At 56.2% G+C, this 17,401-nt stretch overlaps 1 protein-coding gene across 4 annotated transcripts; it reads right to left on the reverse strand.

The window, feature by feature from the left end:
- On the reverse strand, positions 1–8,908 carry PTMA (prothymosin alpha). 4 transcript variants are annotated; one of them, XM_056499003.1, is made up of 5 exons: positions 8,528–8,908; positions 4,365–4,436; positions 3,602–3,689; positions 994–1,067; positions 1–599 (listed from the first exon to the last, which is right to left on the reverse strand). In XM_056499003.1, exons 1-5 carry the CDS (start codon positions 8,570–8,572, stop codon positions 552–554), a joined length of 327 nt encoding a protein of 108 aa, XP_056354978.1. In that variant the 5' UTR covers positions 8,573–8,908; the 3' UTR covers positions 1–551. The 4 variants fall into 4 exon arrangements, with proteins under 4 accessions (XP_056354978.1, XP_056354976.1, XP_056354977.1 ...); XM_056499001.1 differs by having other exon boundaries at positions 3,596–3,689; positions 8,528–8,773; XM_056499002.1 differs by having other exon boundaries at positions 3,602–3,692; positions 8,528–8,687.
- Positions 8,909–17,401: the final 8,493 nt, after the last annotated feature.

The raw sequence follows: 17,401 nt of genomic DNA on the forward strand, positions 1-17,401 counted from the left end.
TTTTTAATTTTTTTTTTACAAGGTTTTGTTTTATTCTCCTTTGAGATAATGGTTTGGGCCTGGTCACACCACAAGTAAAGTCAGAGATAGGTAACAAGAGAGATATACACTTCAAAGCCCCCCTTTTGGTCAATCCGAGATCACTTAAAAATGGCGGACCTCCTAACAATATGTACAAAAATATAAAATGTAAATAAAAAATACAAACAAATTCTCCTTTAAAGTACTTTTAAGAAAGAAAGCAGGGCCTTGAAGTTTTGGTGCTTGGGGGGGAGGGGGTCTGTGGGGGAAGGGGGGTTTTTCTCTCCCCGCTAACGGGCAAATCGTTTCCATGTTCGGTGAGTGGCAGCGCCGCGCCGGGGGGCGGGGACGGGGTTCACTCTACTTGGTGAGGATGACCACGGCGGAGGGGGGAGGAAGGGGTGTGTGTGGGAAAGGGGGCTGCAACGGGAGTCCCAAGGGGGGACCCAAGGGTGAAGAGGACACGCTGGCCTTTTTTTGTTGGTTTGTTTTCCTCCTTATTTAAAAAAAAAATAATAATAATTTGCTGCCTAGTCATCTTCATCGGTTTTCTGCTTCTTGGGATCGACGTCGTCATCCTGGGGGGAAAGCAAAGCCGTCAGGAGAGGGGATGGGGAGTGGGGCTGCTGCAGGCAGGCAAGAGTCACCCCAAGGCAGGGAGTGAGGCAGGGGAGGAGCTTCAGGCCCCTCTCCTGCCTCAGGTACAAGGTCTGAGTACCACAGGTGTTTCCCCCACTCAAGCAAAATCCTGTTTTCTCAGGGATCCCCGGGTGGGAGCAGACACCCCCCTAACCAGGCCAATGTATAAACAGAACTGGGCTGTGTCCCTGGAGAGATGAGGGGAGCACACAGGCAGAGCATCCCAGCCCCAGAGCTAAGCCCGGCCCAACCCCTCTGGCCCCACTGACACTCTTCCCTCCTCCCAAGTACCCTGAGGACATGTGTGGCTGAGGGGTTGCCTACTCCTCCTACCTCATCATCCTCAGCTGCCCGTTTGCCTGTGGCTCCCTCAGCTTCGTCGTCATCATCACCATCCTCTTCCTCACCTGCATGGAATACAAAGGGAGGAAATGTGAGACCCTCTGGGAGATCCAGTACCACACAGCTCCCCTCTGGGTTTAATCCTGGCTCACTCCCACACTGCGATGCCATGTCCCCATCTCCCCAGGTGGCACAGACCCTGCTCAGGACAACAGGTGACAGATGACACGATGGCTTTCTGGGCATCCCCCAACTGACCTGACCCACCAAAGGCAAAATAAGAATTGGCAGCCTCGAGTCTGGTTCACACTGCATTTGTAACACAGACAGTGAGATGGAAAAACCACCATCTACCATGGAGCGCCGAAATCACGGCAAAACCGGGGGAAAAAAAGAGAGAGGGAAAAAACTCTTTCTAGTGTCTGTTCTGCCTAACCACTCCAGATTACTTCTGCTTCCCTTCGCAGCTATTAGTCCATCTTTAATGAGTTAAGAGAGCCAGAACGCATTAGTTCTGAGTCAGAACACTTTCTAATTATCAGAACGGCAAACAAATGCTTCCAACTTATCTTAGAGCCAGCCAGGAGGATGAGCAGTGAGCTCTGGGCTTTGACCCACTTTGAGCTCAAATAGGCCAGTGGATCAGAACGACTGAGTCAATCACCTGCGGCCAGTTTTGGGGGCTCAGGGGCAAGCTCAGAGGCAGAACAGCTTCCCGGCTGTCGAGACAAGTCTCTTGTGTAACAGGAGACCCTACTAAAACTTAGATAGTTAAGGCCAGTAAGCTGGCTTTAAAGCACCACCATGAGCCACACGTATGGACAGCCGGGGGGATTAAGGTCAGCCCATCCCCCCTTCCCTTCTCCTGACGTGTACCCAGCTGCGGTGTGGCCCGTGTGGTGGGAAGGGCCAAGATTAGCTCCCAGTGATGGATCAACACCCCGGCAGCCATCACATGCACTGGGCTGGCCGGCAGGTCAGGTGACAGTGCCAAGCTGATTGGGAGCATTTTTAGTTCTTTGAGCTGCTTTAAACAAAGCAAATAATGAGATGGGGTGGAGAGATGTGAGAGGAGGAAAATATACCCTCCTCAAGCTCTCCTCTGCTGTCAAACCCCAGGAGTTTGGCTGCAAGTCTTGGCTAAAAAAGCTGATGCAAGCTGGACTTGCTGCCTTTAAATCTCTCTACTGCAGTGCTCAGGTGCAGCTTCTCAGGCAGGGATCACCCGAGGGCAGCAAGCACGGACAGAGCCCGTGCCAGCGGTCAGAGCCTGTGCCGGATCCCCACAAGGCATCGGTGTCTCCAGGCACCGCGTACCAAATCATGCCTGGGCTCGGTGAGCTGGGAAAAGCAGGGCTGGCACTGCAGGACCAAAGCTCCCTGGGTTTGTCACAGCAGTATCCAAGCAACACTTCCACCCCACACATGCGCCTGCATCCTCCCTGCTCCTGCCCAAGAGGAGCAGGGAGAGCCAAGTATTCCCCATCTCATCCAGCCTGAAGTAGGGTTGGGGGTAAATAAGCTCAGGACAGTACACAGCAGTGCTGCATCTGTCCCCAGGGGTTAAAACCACAAGTTAAAGAGGGTCACAATTCCCAGCTTTTCCTAGTGAACCAATTCCTACTGAAGGGCACAGAAGGCTGCTGAGAGAGTGCTACCCCAAAGGAGGTGGCTTTTCCAGCTCACACTCTCTGAATAAGCACTGGTTTAACGGTCATTAAATTTTCAGCCCTGTCCCTATCACCCAAAACTAACCATCAGGTTAGTAGGTCAGCATGTAAACCAAAAATTCACAGGGGATTAACCTAGTAGCAGATAATCAGGGGCCCTGAGTTCATCTCAGCATAACAAGAACAGTTTTCTCCCAGCCTTAGCAAGCGGTAAAAATAAACAACATTATTCATCCAAGCAGATCTTGGGGAAAAAAAATAATAGCAGGGAGGCTGGGAAGTGATTCGGCAAGTCACTGCTGCCAAAACCCACTTCCAGGCTGGGTCAGGTCAGGAAGCAGCAGAGGGCAGTGAGACATGGGACAATGCAAGCATAGAAGGTTTAAAGCAAGCCTATCTACTCCAGCTGGAGGAGCAGGTAAGAGCCACAGGTTCCTCTGCACACTTCCACATGGCATCCGTGCTCGGAAAGAGGGCTGCACGAGCCTCTCAGCACTCTGCTCCATGAACAAGGATAGTGACACGCCCCTGTGCCTGAGCCAAGGCATGGCCACCAGAGCTGTCCCTGCCCCACTGGCCGGCGCTGGTGTCTGCAGCAGTGGCTGTGCTCGCAGGAGTCAAGGGCAGATTTTACTACTCGCACGGAAGGGCTAATGCGCTTATTCAGCACCACGGTACGGTGCCGTCTGGCCAGAGGGAGGGAGGAAGGAATCTGCCCTCAACCTGCTGGAAGGGATTCAAGGCTGACTTCACTCCCAGCAGTGGTGGCTCAGGCAAGCAAGGAAAGAGTGAGCCTGGCTCGCGGGAGCTCTCTGCCCGCAGCCACGAGGGGGAGATGCTGCTCTCTGCTCGCCTCAGCTTCCCGGGAGCCTGCTGTCCAGAGCAGGACACCGTGCTGGGATGGGGGGAACAAACAAAGTTACCATCACCCTCTTCCTCCTCGTCCTCTTCTTCACCACCTTCTTCCTCCTCTTCGTCTACTTCGTTGTCAGCCTCCTGCTCTCCATTTTCCTCATTCTCCTTGGCAAGACAAAACATCACTTAAAAAAATGCACTGGGGAAGGGAGAAGGTGGGACAGACATTCAGCACAAGTGTGTGTTCCCACCTTTCCTGCTGAAAGCAAAGCACCAGCCCACCGGAGCCCTGGGCACACATCCCACTTTCTGCCTGCCTCCACACAACCCAGACAGCCCCAGCACGAAGGATCAAGCCTACAGTAACTTGGCCTGCAGCTTGGAGACAAAGCCTGCAATGGCTCTCATGACACACTGAAATGTGGCACAGTGATCTTCCCCAAGCATGTTAAAAGAGAAAAACAACAAGTTTACTCGTATATGATGTATTTCCTTAGCTCAGCTGGTTGTAACATTGTAAATCCTAGTGGGTTTTTAAGTTTTTTTCCTCTTTATCCCTGCCTACGGAAGAGGTGGTACTGGACAGCCTCACACAGCTGTCAGGGAGGGAATCCAAGCCCAGCCCTTCTCTTCTGCATACACATGAACGGCCCACAGCCTGAGAGTGTCTGTGTAATGAAGTGCCAAAGGCTGCGGGGCTCTGCAGGGCTCAGGGCTGCCATTTACAGGCATCTCCTCTCAGCAGTGCTAGGGACAAACTTGCAGCAAAAGCAAGGAGGAAACAAAAAGGCATTGGTGTACAGACCGCCTCTCCCAGCAGATTGCAGCCATACTCACAGCATTGCCGTTGGCTGGTGCATCTCTGCCATTTTCTGTTTCTTCAACAACTTCCTTCTTCTCTTTTAGATCCTGGAAGGAGCAGAAAAGCAGAGAAGTCACCCCGATTCCAGGTGTCTGGGTCAGAGAAGCTGCAGATCAGGTGTGAAAAACAGTCTGAGAGCGAGAGCAGGAGCTGGTTTCTCTTCACACAGATTTGTTCTGTGATTTGGTCGCCACGTTCTGGCTCCTCCTTGGGAACGGGAAAACATGGGGGCGAATCTCAATCCAAGTCAGCCTTGCCAGAGCAGCCATCTAAAAAAGACTGCTCTGTTTCACCTCTGAGCTCCCAAACAGACAGAGCTGGCCGCCTGCATATATATGCTCAACAGCAGCAGAGCTGGCTGATTGCCCATCTTAGCACAGTCCATGCAAGCTCCTGCAATGCCATAGAGAGCCGGCAGCCCCGTCCAAAGGACGGGCGCTGCTGCTCCGGGGCTGCAGGCATCCAGGGCTGCTCAGTACCTTCACAGCAGGAACAAATCCCAGGCACTCATTAGCAGAGGCTGTGGTCTCTGCCCTGCCTGGGGAAAATCATACAGCAAATATTACACGCCTGGTCTTTCTCGCAGCAGCAGAGTGGAGGCTCCAGCATCCAGCTCGCAGCTTAAAGTGTAACAGGATGGGGTGGGGGAAGAAGTCTATTTTTACACTGCTCCAAGAGCAGTGCCTGGCTAGTTCAGTTCAAGCCTCCACTGTGAGCAGAGCAGGAGCTTGTGTGTTTTTGCTATTGATCACTGTCAAAATGTCATGCCAAGTCGCTCAGCAAACAGGCTGAGAGGATCCAACTTTATGTTCCTGCATTAAGAACACTTGGATTTAACACTGGCATCTCTGCTTGCATCCTCCTCCCCTTCTGTTCCTCCATCAGCTGGAGCGAGATCCTTCAGCACAGTGAGCACTACCCCAGCCAAGGAAAGCAGGGAGGCCCTTCCCCAGGGCCAGCAGCACAGCCACAGCCAGGTTCAGCAGCGACCATGAGGTGTTTAAAAGTTGCTGGGAGCTCCGCTCCACTGCTGTGACTTCCCCTCCAGCTGGCCCTTTGCAGCTGCCACCGCCCACAGACAGGACAGCGGGCACTTTCACTCCTGGGAGCCACTGCCTCGTGGGAACACGGCAAGGAAGAGCACAGCCCTGGCCCTGCTAGCGTGATCACTGCTCCATTCTGGGAGGGTTTCTGCCGCCCTGCAGACTGCTCAGGGAAGGCAGCACAGGCATTTAAGACCACCAGGTTACTTAAATAGACAAATGCTGTTTCCAGAGGCATCCATAGGCTGCCAGCGCAGTGAGGAGAGACTCTCAGGAAGAAAGCTTTGAGGAGACAACATCTGTTGATTGAACCTGACCTAACCACACCAACCCGGGAGCGTGGAGTAGGACAAACACACAAGCTCCCTCCCTCCCTTCTTTCACAACTCACACAAAAATCCCAGGCCGCCTCCTCCACACTGGCCAGGTTCCACCAGTTTTACACTGTCAGTGGCTTCCACTGCCCTGTTCCCTGGAGACTGATCACAACCATTTGGCCTCTTGTGCATCACTGGGCTACAGCTGCTGCATCACACCAGGCACACGGTCGACAAAGCAGTTCCCAAGTTAAACACAGAGCAAGTCAAGCAGTCGGAATTTCCATCTCTCACTGTGTCCAACAGCTCTTTTTAAAACGAGTTGTTCATAAACTGCAAGCAATTCTCACAGTGAAGGAACAACTAACTCTCGGGCATTTTAGCTGGACAGATCTCCAGCCCTGACCTTTCCTGCATCATTGAAAATGCTCTCAGTTTAACCACCATCACGATGCCAGGTCATGAAGTTTGTGGTAGCAACAGGTTGCAAAGAGCATCACAGATTCTCCCTTTTCCTTTCCCAGTCCAACACAAACAGATGTGTGCAGGAGCATCCAGATCAAGAGCCGGTGCAGCAGCAAGGCTGCTCTGGCGCCAAGACTGGGACACAGCCTCTAATTATAGGTGTGTCAGGGCTGTTTTGTCTATGGAATGAATAGCAGTGGTGTAGTCACATACCACCGGGCCAGAGAGCTCTACCTTCTCCCTAGCCCTGCCGTCGGCAGCATCCCGATGGGAAGCGGGGAAAATCAGAATCCGGGGACAACAGAGGCGCCGCCGCAGCCCGCGCCTCCCGCCGGCAGAGGGCTCCCCCGCGCCGCCACGCGCGCGGCCGCCATTCAAACCGCGCGCCACTCTCCGCGCCCCGCTGATTGGCCGGCGGCCAGCGCGGCGCCCCGCGGGCTGCCGGGAGCTGTAGTCCCGGCGGGGGCGGCGCGGCGGACTCCGGCTCCCAGGCCCGCACGTGGTGGGCGCCCCGCGGCACCGGCCGGGGGCGGCGCCCGGGCGGGGCGGGAACCCCCTCCCCCCACATCCCCGCCTCCCGGGAGCGTTCCGGACGGCGAGGCGGGACGAGGGCGAACGGGCCTGGTGCCTCCGCGCTTCTCGGGGGTGTGTGGGGGGGTCACCTTGCCGCCGTGCGCCCCTCCGCCCGCCCTGCAGCGCGGACCCTAGTACGTTCCCAGGAGGGTGAGCCAGAGACGAGGCCACTTCCCGCACGCGGTAAAGGGCAGGGGAAGGTTAACGGCAAACTTGGCCCCGTTCCCCAGAGAAGGATGGGGATCGACCCGCCTCTCCGCTTCCCGGCAGCGGGAGAGCCGGAGGCGGCGGGAACCAAGCCGCGGCCCCGGAACGGAGGCAGGGCAGGCGGGATGGGGGCATGGCTGCGGGAGCGGGAAACAGAAGTGAAATCGAAATCTGCCAGAACCGGTGTTTTGTGGTTGTTTTTTTAAAAACCCTCCTCCCTGTCGGATTTTTTTTTGCCCGCTTCAGCCGCGCTTCCCCCGGGAGCGGCGCGGCCCGGGGCCGGCCGGAGCGCAGGGTGAGGAGGCCGCCGGGCACGTCCCCCGCCGCCTTCCCACGCGCTGGCCCGGGTCGGGTCCCCTCGCAACTTTTCCGGCCGTGGCCCCGGGCTGAACGGGGCGCACCGCGGCCGCTCGGGGAGCGCAGTCCCCCCGGGGGACGCTCCGCCGCGGCTCGCAGACAAAGGCGTGCGCCGGGAGCCGCAGCGGGAACTCCCCGGAGAGCCTCTCCCGGCTGGTACCGGCGCTCCCCAACCAATTCCCATCACCTCCAACAGCGACTCGCAAAGTTATCCCGCTGCGAGGAGCTCGGGCCAGAACCGGCGCCCTCAACCCCACCGCCCTAGCACACTGGGTCATCTCCCACTGTGGGGGTGCCCCCATCGGGGTAGCTCCAAAAAAGCCCCCCCGGGACAGTTCCGGAGCACCCCCTACTCCCCCTCACCTCCAAGGGCGACTACGAAATAGCAACCCCCAATTCGGGGCCGTACCTAAACCGCAAATGCCCCTCCACCTCATTCCGGGGGCAACGCCGAAAAAACAACTGCACCCCCCCACACCGGGGGTAACACCGACACAGGAGACGCCCCTCCCGCATCAACCGGGTGCAACTCCGAAATAGCAACTACCCGCCCACCCCGCTTTTCGGCAGCAACTCCACAACAGACACTGCCCCCCCACATCCCCCCCCACCCCCCTCCGGTGCGTGTTCCGGAGCGCTTCCCCCCACACCCCCCCGCAGGACGGGGCCGAGCGGGACACAAGTTTGACGGGGCTGTCAAGCTCCCCCACCGCGGATTGAATGAGCGAGCGCTGCCGGGTGCCGAGGCACTGCCATGCGTGTACCCCCCCAGCTCCCGAGCACCTCCGCAGCGGGACGGCCAGCTGCTATACCCAGGAAAGGCGGGAGGGAGCGGGACACGGAGCGGCGCGGCTCGGCAACACCGGCAAAGGCGGCGAGCACGTTTCCCGCACACTGTAGACAAAGGAACGGCGCTGGCAGCCCCGCACGGCGAGCGCGGCGGCGCCGGCTCCGCACCGCGACGCCCCGCCAACTTCAACGCGAAGGACGGAGGGGGAAGGGGGCGAAGCAAGGGGGCGGGACGGGCAGGGGGAAAGAAAAAATTCGGTAAAAAAAAACACAAAAGAGAAAAAAAAAAAAAAAAAAAAAAAAGACCGAAATCGCTCAGAAAAAAAAAAAAATAAAACAGAAGGAAAAAAAGCCGTGGAGCAGGGCGCGAGGTGGCGGGTCGCTCACCTTGGCGGAGATCTCAGCGCTGGTGTCCACGGCCGCGTCGGACATGGCGGGGGCGTGCGGGGCTGAGTCGCGCGGGGCTGCGGCGGCGCGGGCGGGCGGGCAGAACAATGCCAAGATGGCTTTGCGCGAGCCAGTGGGAACTCACGCGGCGCCGCCGGCCCTCTTATAGAGCCGGGGGGCGGCGCGCGCGCTGCCCCGCGCCGCGCCCCATTGGCCGCGCGCGCCGCGGCCGCCGGGCGCCCATTGGCCGCGGCGCAAACAATGGGGCACGGCCGCTTAAAGGAGCCGGCGAGCGCCGCCACTGCGGTGATGAGTTGCGCCCGGTCTCAGCGCGGCGGGCGCAGAGGGGAGCAGAGCCACGCCCCCCCCGCGCGCTACCTCCGCCCCCGCCGCCTCCGCCCCGCCCCTCCCGCCGTGTGAGGCGGCGGGCGGGAGTGAGGGGGGGAGCTCCCGCCGCGCCTGCGAAGGGGCGGAGGGGAAATAATAAGAGTTAAAAATAAGAATAATAACAGTAATGCGGGAGAACCGGCGCTGCCCTCCCCCACCCCGCTCCCATGGGGCCACCGATGGTCCCGGGGCTGCCCCGTCTTTTCGGTACCCCGCTAGCCCCCGTCGTTCACTGTGTTTTCAGCGCCCCGCAGAAACTTTGGCCACAACAACCGCGGCCGCCCCTGGGGGGACTGGGGAGGGGCGGCCCGCCCAGCCTGCCGCGCAGAAATGCGGGATTCCCACCCGCTTGCTTATTTTACAGTAAAAAAACGTACCCAAGCTGCTTTTACTTCCCCCCCTCGCCTCCACCTCCCCAACCTTGTGCGAGTTCAGTGCTTGAGGCGCACCAGCAGTTTCCCTATGCTCCCCTTTCCGCAATTTCCCGTTATATACGGCCGTGCCTCTCACACCGCACTCGCGGGCACCTGGGCCACATCTGTCCCCCCTCACACCGCGGGGTAACGGGGCACCGACGCAGCGAGTGAGGGGGCTCTGCCACACTCAAGATGGCGCCGAGAGCCCTTCGTGGGGCAACCACTCGGTATTGCTATCCCCTGGGAGCCGCTGCGCCGCCCACAGCAGCCCCAGGGGTGAGACAGAGCGGCAGGTAAATGACCCCCGGTGCGGAAAGCGCGAAGCAAGGGGTGAAGTGGTGGGAAAAACGCCCCTCCAGACGGAGCAGAGCAGCTGCCACACTCAACATGGCTGCCGGACTGGGGCAGAACTTGTCCTCGGAGGGCGGGATATAGGGACCGAGCGATATGGATTGGTCGGCAGCGCCAGGCAAACGCTGTGCTGACGCTTTGCGGCTTTTTATTGGCTGAGCCGACTGTCTGTCTATGGAGAAGTGGTTTTGAAAACCCGGAGGCGGCTCGGGGCGGAGCTGTGGAGCGGAGTTGGGGCTGGTCGGCCGGGGGCCCGGGGTGGAGGGCTGCCGCGGACGGGGGGCGCTGATCACGGCTAATAGGAGCCGCGGTGACCCGGGTTTGCTCTTTCTTGGGCTTCAGGAGAGCTGCGGAGAAGCCATGGTAGTCCCCATACCGCCTGGCACTGGGCGTCGCGATACGAGGCGTCATGGCGCCGCCGTCCCCTGCCCCATCCCCACACGCGCCCGACGGCTGGACACAGAGACAGAGCCCCGTTTCCAGGACAAAATGTCCCTCCCACTCAGCGTAGTAGCACAGCAAACAGGCTGGTCGCTGCCTGGGCGCACCGTACAGCGCTTTTCTCCTCAGCCTCTGCGTCCTGCCCCTCGTGGGAGCAGCACTGAGGCGATGGCGCGTGGGGACGGAGATCAGGGCAGGGTTGTGGCGGGAGCGGGAAGAACAGGGCCGGCTGAAACCTCACAGTGGCCGCTCACCCTTGGGCTGACCCCATGCCAGGGCCAGCCACCCCCTGCCCTGGCCGAACCCCGGCCCCAGGGGCTGCGACCCCACAACCCCACAACTGCAACTCTCGCTTTGGATCACGGGCGCTGTCGACACAGCAGTGCCCCGCTCACGACGGTCGGGCACTGCTGGCGTTTTGTCAGGAGAGACCTTTTGGGATGATGGATTTCTCGCGTTGGGACCTTTTGGGGATGATGGATTTCTCATGTTGGATGTCCCACTCTGACCTGGTGGCAGGACTGGGCAGGAGCAGGGCGAGAGTTTCTCCATGCACTCAGGGGAAGGAGAGGGCTGTGGAAACCGGGATTTCTGGTCGCTGCTGGCTACGCCTCTCATTTGGAGTGTTCGAGACGAGGGCAGCTGCTATTCCCGGAGACAGGACTCAGTGGGTTTGGGGCAGGTTGCTCGCAGCGCTGGAGGCAGGAGCGCCCTCTGCCACAGCCCAGCCGGGAGCTGGCGGCCGGCGAGTCTCAAAATGTGCCCGAAAGAGGAAAGAAAAAAAAAAAAATAAACACCCAAGCCCAAACCCCTCAAAACATCACTTCTGCTATAACTTGTCTTTCATGCTCAAACTAGGGATGTTCCTTTGGGCTTGGGGTTCCCACGTTTCAGGAAGAGTTAAAAAAAGAAAATGAGATGAGGGATATTTCAGGAAGAAAATTCAGAATCTAGGAATCCTCAAGGGATGGTCACACCAAGATCTCACAGAGGACAGAGGGCGGGGGGGATGGTGGTGGGAGGGTTGGAGATAAAAAAAAAAAAAAAAAAAAAAAAAAAAAAGACAACCAAGCCTGCAGTGGAAGCAAAACTGCCTTAAACTACTCCGCGTCGGAAATCCATGTATAGTCCTTGCTGCCGTCCCTCCGTGCAGCGGGATCATCGGCTGGCGAGCGCCTGTGCTCGTAAGGCAGGGAGAAGCAGGCTCGGCTCGGCGCTTTCTGCCTCTGCAGTCCGAAAAGAAACAACAGAAACTGTTGCCTGTAAAAGGCAGCTGCTTCTTTACCTCTTCTCCACCCCTCCCGACTGCCGGGGCTGGGGAGCGGCTCCTCAGGGACCAGAGAGAGAACGAGGAGGGTGGAAGGGGACTTTGCAAAAGAGCCCGAGCATCGGGGACAGAAGTTTCCAGGGCTGAGCTCTCTGCCTGGGACCTCGGTCCGTCAGCGGCAGGCGAGTGCTTTGGCAAAGGAGCCGAGGTGCTGGAGGAGGAGGTAGGACTTTTCCCTCCTCACCGGCCGTTTCCCTAGCTCAGCAAGTAGCAGTCTCTCTAATCCCCGGCGAAGATCATGCTGCTCGGGCGATTATTTCATCGCGGCAAGCTGCTCCTCGGAGGAAATTCTCATTACGCTCTTCGGAGAGGCAAGGGAGGGGCGACTGTCACTCAGCTGCTCTGGAAAAAACAGAGGGATGAGCCTGCAGCATCCCCGGGCTCCGGCGCACGAGACGTGGTAGTGTTTCTAGGTCAGGCTGGTGATGCGGGACGTGAAGCCGGCAGAGATGACATCCTGGCTGTGTCACCTTCTGTTCCTCGATGAACAAGGATTGCACACGGGGGCCAGAGGTTTTTGGTGGAGGTTTTTTCTGGAGAAGCAGTGCTGGGTGGGTAGGAGGTGGGAAGGAGCTTCATGTGCACTCACAGGAGCAGGTGTGTAGAGAACTGGAGTGGGCTCATGGGTCCAAAAAGTATCTTTGAGACCATGGGGCCAAGGCTGAGACCTGGCTGCAGGAGCAGAGGCTGCAGCCAGAGCACTGGCTGCCCCAGCCCAGGGAAGGGCTGATGAGGCTGCCCTCCTCCCCATGTCCTCAGCTGCTGCTCCTCTGTCCATCCCCATGAACCATGTAAACAGGCAGGAGCAGGGCCCTGTGGCACACTTATTAATTAAGGGATGGAGACACTGACTTCGCCTTTCCCCAGAGGATTGCAAAAGGATCAGGCGGGCCCCACACTGCAGCTCACGGTCATCCCTGCTCCGACACGCGCTCTGCTCCCCACGTTACAACACAGGGCTCTGACTCACCAGCCGTTCCCAGCCCGACATCGCAGGGATCCCTCAGATGGATGTAGGGAGTCTGTCTCCTCTGCACTCCACTGGATGGAGCTGGATTTGGTAGGCAGGACATGGCACAGTCTTTGGGCCTCTGAATAGAGCTCCAGAGTGTGGACAGCATTCAGGAGGAGTTATCCCCTGGAGGATGTGGGAAAGGGAGTGTGACCTCTCCAGATCCTCTGGCCCCAGCAGGCAACGACACCATGGTCCCTTGATGTTCACTGGCTTCTCTGTGGCTTGGGGAAGCCACTGCCCTGAGCTGGGATGTGGTGCCAAGGCAGCCCCTTTTCTGCCACACGTGGGTGCTGTCAGGAGCCTGGGCCAAGTGGAGGGGAGTAATGTACCCCAGCACTGCTGCTGATCCTGCTCCTGGCTACAGGCAGAGTGGGGACGTGATGGGGGCACCAGGGAAGCCTCCAGTTTGGAATGCTGTTATGGGAGCCCACAACACCTGGAATGGATCCAGCAGCTCCTCCTGGCTGCCAAAGGCCAGCACTGCTGAAGCCGTGACCCAGGTGCCAGTACTCACATCGCTGTCCTTGTCTGTGTGTCGGAACAACCTCAATTCACCCCTAAGAGACAGCCAGAGCCCCATGGCAAGGTTTAAAGGCAGGAAAGCTGATTGTTGCCTTTCTCTCAAAGGAAGGGTGAGGAGGCCATTGGGGCAACATGCTCCTGGGGGCAGGGGAAGAGACCTGTGTTCTAGGGTGTGGGCTCTGTGAAGCTGGAAAACAGTTGTTTCTCTCACATTAAGGTTTTCTGGTTTTCCCCCGTTTGAGGGCTGGTTGTGACTACGAGCTGTGGATCACAGCCAGAGCAAGGGCCTATGGCATGGCGTTTACACACCCACATCCCGCCCCAGGCCTGGGCCTTTGGCCAGAGACAGGGTTTGCTCCTCAGGGCTCCCGTCCCACTGCTCAAATGATGCATGGAAGAGATTTAAAAGGAGAGAGGAAAGTGGGAGGGAGGAGGCAAGTCCAGATTCTCTTCCCTCCCTCCCTCTTCTCAGCACTTTGCAAACAGTATCTTTGCGATGTCTGCTGGAGGAGGGAAAACACCTCCTGCAGGTGCCCAAGGCTGGATGTGTGTTTGGGCAGGGATTGCCCCACGGTGTAGCCAGCCCCAGGCACATGAACGTGATTGTGCCCTACTTTCTTCCTCACTCTGTCCCCAGGAGGACATCACCCAGAGCCACTCCACAGGAGTCCCCACCCAACCAGGGCCACCTGTCTGCCCCCCCTGAAGCGTCAATGGCTAACATCCTGCAAGGACAACTGTGGAGAGCCACCATTCCTTCGTCTCATCCCTCCTCGGTGCGTTGGCACACCTGGGAGAAGTCGGACACAAAACGTGCACGCACACACTCACAAAACCAACCCCAAATCTGGATCAGTATCAGAGAGAATTAATTACTGGCTCATGCATATTCAGATGAGAAACTCAGCTGAACCTGGCGGCGCCTTGGGCGGCCCTGCAAAGGAGAATTCCTCTGGAGAGATATAAATCACCGCTCCCTTCTATTGCTTTCCCCATGGAGCGCTACCTCCTGGGGAAGAATTGAACCTTGATTTCCTTTTTTCCCCTCCTTCTTCTTCATTTTCAATCTGCGCGGGGCCCCCGTAATTACAATGGGCTGCTTTAGGGCTTGAGTTATTTATTGGGTAACAGGGACACACCTACTCAGCTCCAGCCGCCTGCCTGCCTGCGTGTTGTGGCTTGTCCTGCCTGCCCAGCAGTGCCTGCCGTGCCGTGCTGTGCCGTGCCATGCCGTGCCGTGCCGTGCTGCTTTAGCTCGAGACAGCACAGGCAGCAGCAAACAATGACCACCAGCCTTACACGATCCACTAAAGGCACATCCAGGGGTGAGAGTCACGCTTTTGCTTATTGCAAAACTGTCTCGCGCACACGTTTGGGATGCCACTGGAGCTCACACCACTTGTGAAATGCTTGGCCCCATTTTATAGATGGGTGAAGTGAGGCTTGGAGCAGGGAAGTGATTTCCTCAAGGTCATCCCCAGAAATTGGAAGAACTCACTCCTCCAGCTTACGTGTGGCTGGAAAAGAAGGTGCTAGCCCAAGCGCTCAGCTCAAGATTTTGGCTGGTGGGACCTGTCCCCTGTGCCTCTGCTTTGCTTCCCAGTGGGAATCCTCTACCCAGCCCCAGCTCTGCATCCCCCTGCCCAACCCCTCTCCCCCTATAGGCAGGCCTCTGCACTCAGAGGAGACAAGCACTCGGGGCTGGAGACCACATGGCTGGAGGGAATTAAATAATTGATGGACCAGAAGTCTCAAGCAGATACTGAATCTCCAGGGGCAGCATTCGAGAGGCAAAGCAGAGCCCCGGACAAGACCCTTTTCTCTGATACGATGCCAACATATCTCATTCCTGCCTGGGGCTTCTGGTGGGCTGAAGATGTGGGGTGCTGGGGATAGGAGTGCTCCTCCACTCATCTCCCAGCTATCCCTTTGCGCTGCTGGAGCTCTGGAGGGACTGGCCACCTTCCAGCCCAGCAGGGAGGAGCCAGGGAAAGGAGGCCGCTGCTTCCAGGCTGAAACCTTCCTGCTTGTGGTGGTTTCCACTGAACAGCACCTTTGGAAAGAATGGGCTAAGCAGGGAAAGGGAAAGAAGTCTGCCAAATCAAGATGGGTGCTTGACTCTTCCCTGTACAAGAATGTGGGGCCACCAGAAAGCAGCAAGCTCCACTCCAGTGAAAGGGAGAGCTCTCCTGCCATGACTGAGCTGTGGCCTCCTTGCTGTGGGACCACGGGTAATGCCTTAAAAATTTACAGGCAAATAGCAGCTGGATAAATTCAGCAGAGAAATTGGAAGTTAAATCCAGTGGTCCCACTCCCTGTTCTCAGAGGTCCCTCAGTTCCAAAGCCTCAGTGGCTGGGAGAGGGTCACTGCCTAGCAGTCCCTCTCCTGCTTCCTGCCCTCAGCATCATGGCAGAGGTGCCGATCACGATGGACATCAGCGGGTCACAAGATGAAAGGACCCATGCTGCAGCATGAAGCATCTTTCTGCATTAGACATATTTGTCGATATTTAATCCACCAATAAAAGCTGTGCATGACCAAATTGAATATTTAATTTAATATACACTAACCAGGAGCTGGTTGCCATTGCACCCAATGGAAAATATTTGCTGCCCTCTCTCTCTTCTTAGCAGATTTTTCATGAAAAGTGGTAGATTTTTTTTTACTTGCAATTTATTCATATTTTTTTCCTTTAGGTAATAACAATATGATCTGAAAATGACAATTTTCATTTACCAACTGAGGAGTTTAATGAACAAGCTGTTTGAATAACCATTTGGACAACTATTGAAAAAAAAAAAGGGAGAGAAGAATGCATTTGAAATCCTCAAAATAGCTCCCCCCTCCACCAACTTCAGTAATTTGCAGAAGAGCAGTTCCTTCATTTTTTTCCCCCAGCATACTAGATGAAACATTTGAGAGTGTTTGAAGCTGGCAAGAACTGCATTTCTAGCTACTGATGTCATGAAAATATAAATTGGCAGATTTTTCACGCTGGGTCAACATGTAGCGATAAGCACAATGCCATACCTTTAGGAGCAGTCTTTGTTGGTAAACAGATGGGGAGCAGCCTCTAATGTCCATAGTCAATAATACACAGCCAACGTGCAGTGCCAGGGTGGTGGTCGGAGCAATAAATCGAGGATCATCCTGGTGGAGCCTGGGCCATCCTGGGCTGTCACTGTTGAGCCTGTTGTGGGGAAAATACACAGTGTGGAGAATCACAATGAATAATTTAGAGAACGTCCTTGTTCAACGTTCTTCAACTGCCCATTGACTCATTTCTGCTGCTCCCGTTTCAAGCAACTGGAGGAATCCTTCCTATTTTCCATGCCAAATATAGCAGTTTTTCCAGAAATGCTCAAACACACAAGCCAGGAAGTTTCCCTTCTCTGGGTGAGTCACTGGAAGTTCAGGCTGCATTTTCATGATTGCTTCAAGCCGATCGAAATCTGTGCTGCTGCCAAAGGAGCCGTCCAGCTCTGCCGGTGTGCGGCCTCCCTCACTGCTTGTGCAACGAAAGGGAATTAGGGAACAGACTCTTGACTTTTTTCTTTTTTTTTTTTAATTTTCAACCAGTTTATTTGGCCAGCTTGTCTCATGGCTGTGCAGGCTTTAGGGGAGCTCATCTGGTCTGGGAGATATGTTTTAATGATGCTTCTTACATCAGTGGTTAAAAGCAAAGTGGATAATGGGGGAAATGCCAACCCTGTGGGGTCACAGTGTCACTCAGCTCAGCTGTAGAGCTTATGGGGTCTGTATTCACACTCCTATTGTAGGATGGGAACACAGGGAAAATCCCTGCCAAGAGATTTTCTTGGTTGGCTTTTCTGAGATTCTGGACAAGGACTGGGGACATCGCAAGCAATCTGTATCTCAGACTGCACAGATCCCCCACTTGTTAAGAATGTTCAGGAATCCTACTTCAGTGGAGGCACCTGTGATAGGCAGCATTTTGGAGAGAAAAGATATTTTAGCACGGTCATTCTCTTCCTACTTCTTTCCTTTACATCTTCCTGCATCTCTTAGCATTTATTTTAGCTACTGTCCACATTGGTTTCCAAAGAAAAGGAGCCTTTCTCCCATTTTTGCTGCTCATTCCTTTCTAATTGTTGCAAACCCATGGGACCAATTTTAAACAACTTTGGTCGTGATGTGAAGGGAATATTCTAGATCTTCTTGCAATGTCCTGGAAACAAGTGGCTCAGCAGATGGGGGACACTCACTAGCACCCATCCCAAGAGATCTGCCGCTGCAGATGCACTGTCTTCTATCACCAGAGAATCCACACCAAGCACCATGTCTGAAGCATGGCTTTGAAACTGCAATGTCCCCAGTGCTCCCCAGGGGTGCACCTCACCTTTTCCCAGCTTCACTGGGTGCTCCTCCCTTAGCGGGTGCAGGACAAGCATTG

Source organism: Oenanthe melanoleuca, chromosome 9, assembly GCF_029582105.1.
Source record: "Oenanthe melanoleuca isolate GR-GAL-2019-014 chromosome 9, OMel1.0, whole genome shotgun sequence".
NCBI lineage: Eukaryota > Metazoa > Chordata > Aves > Passeriformes > Muscicapidae > Oenanthe > Oenanthe melanoleuca.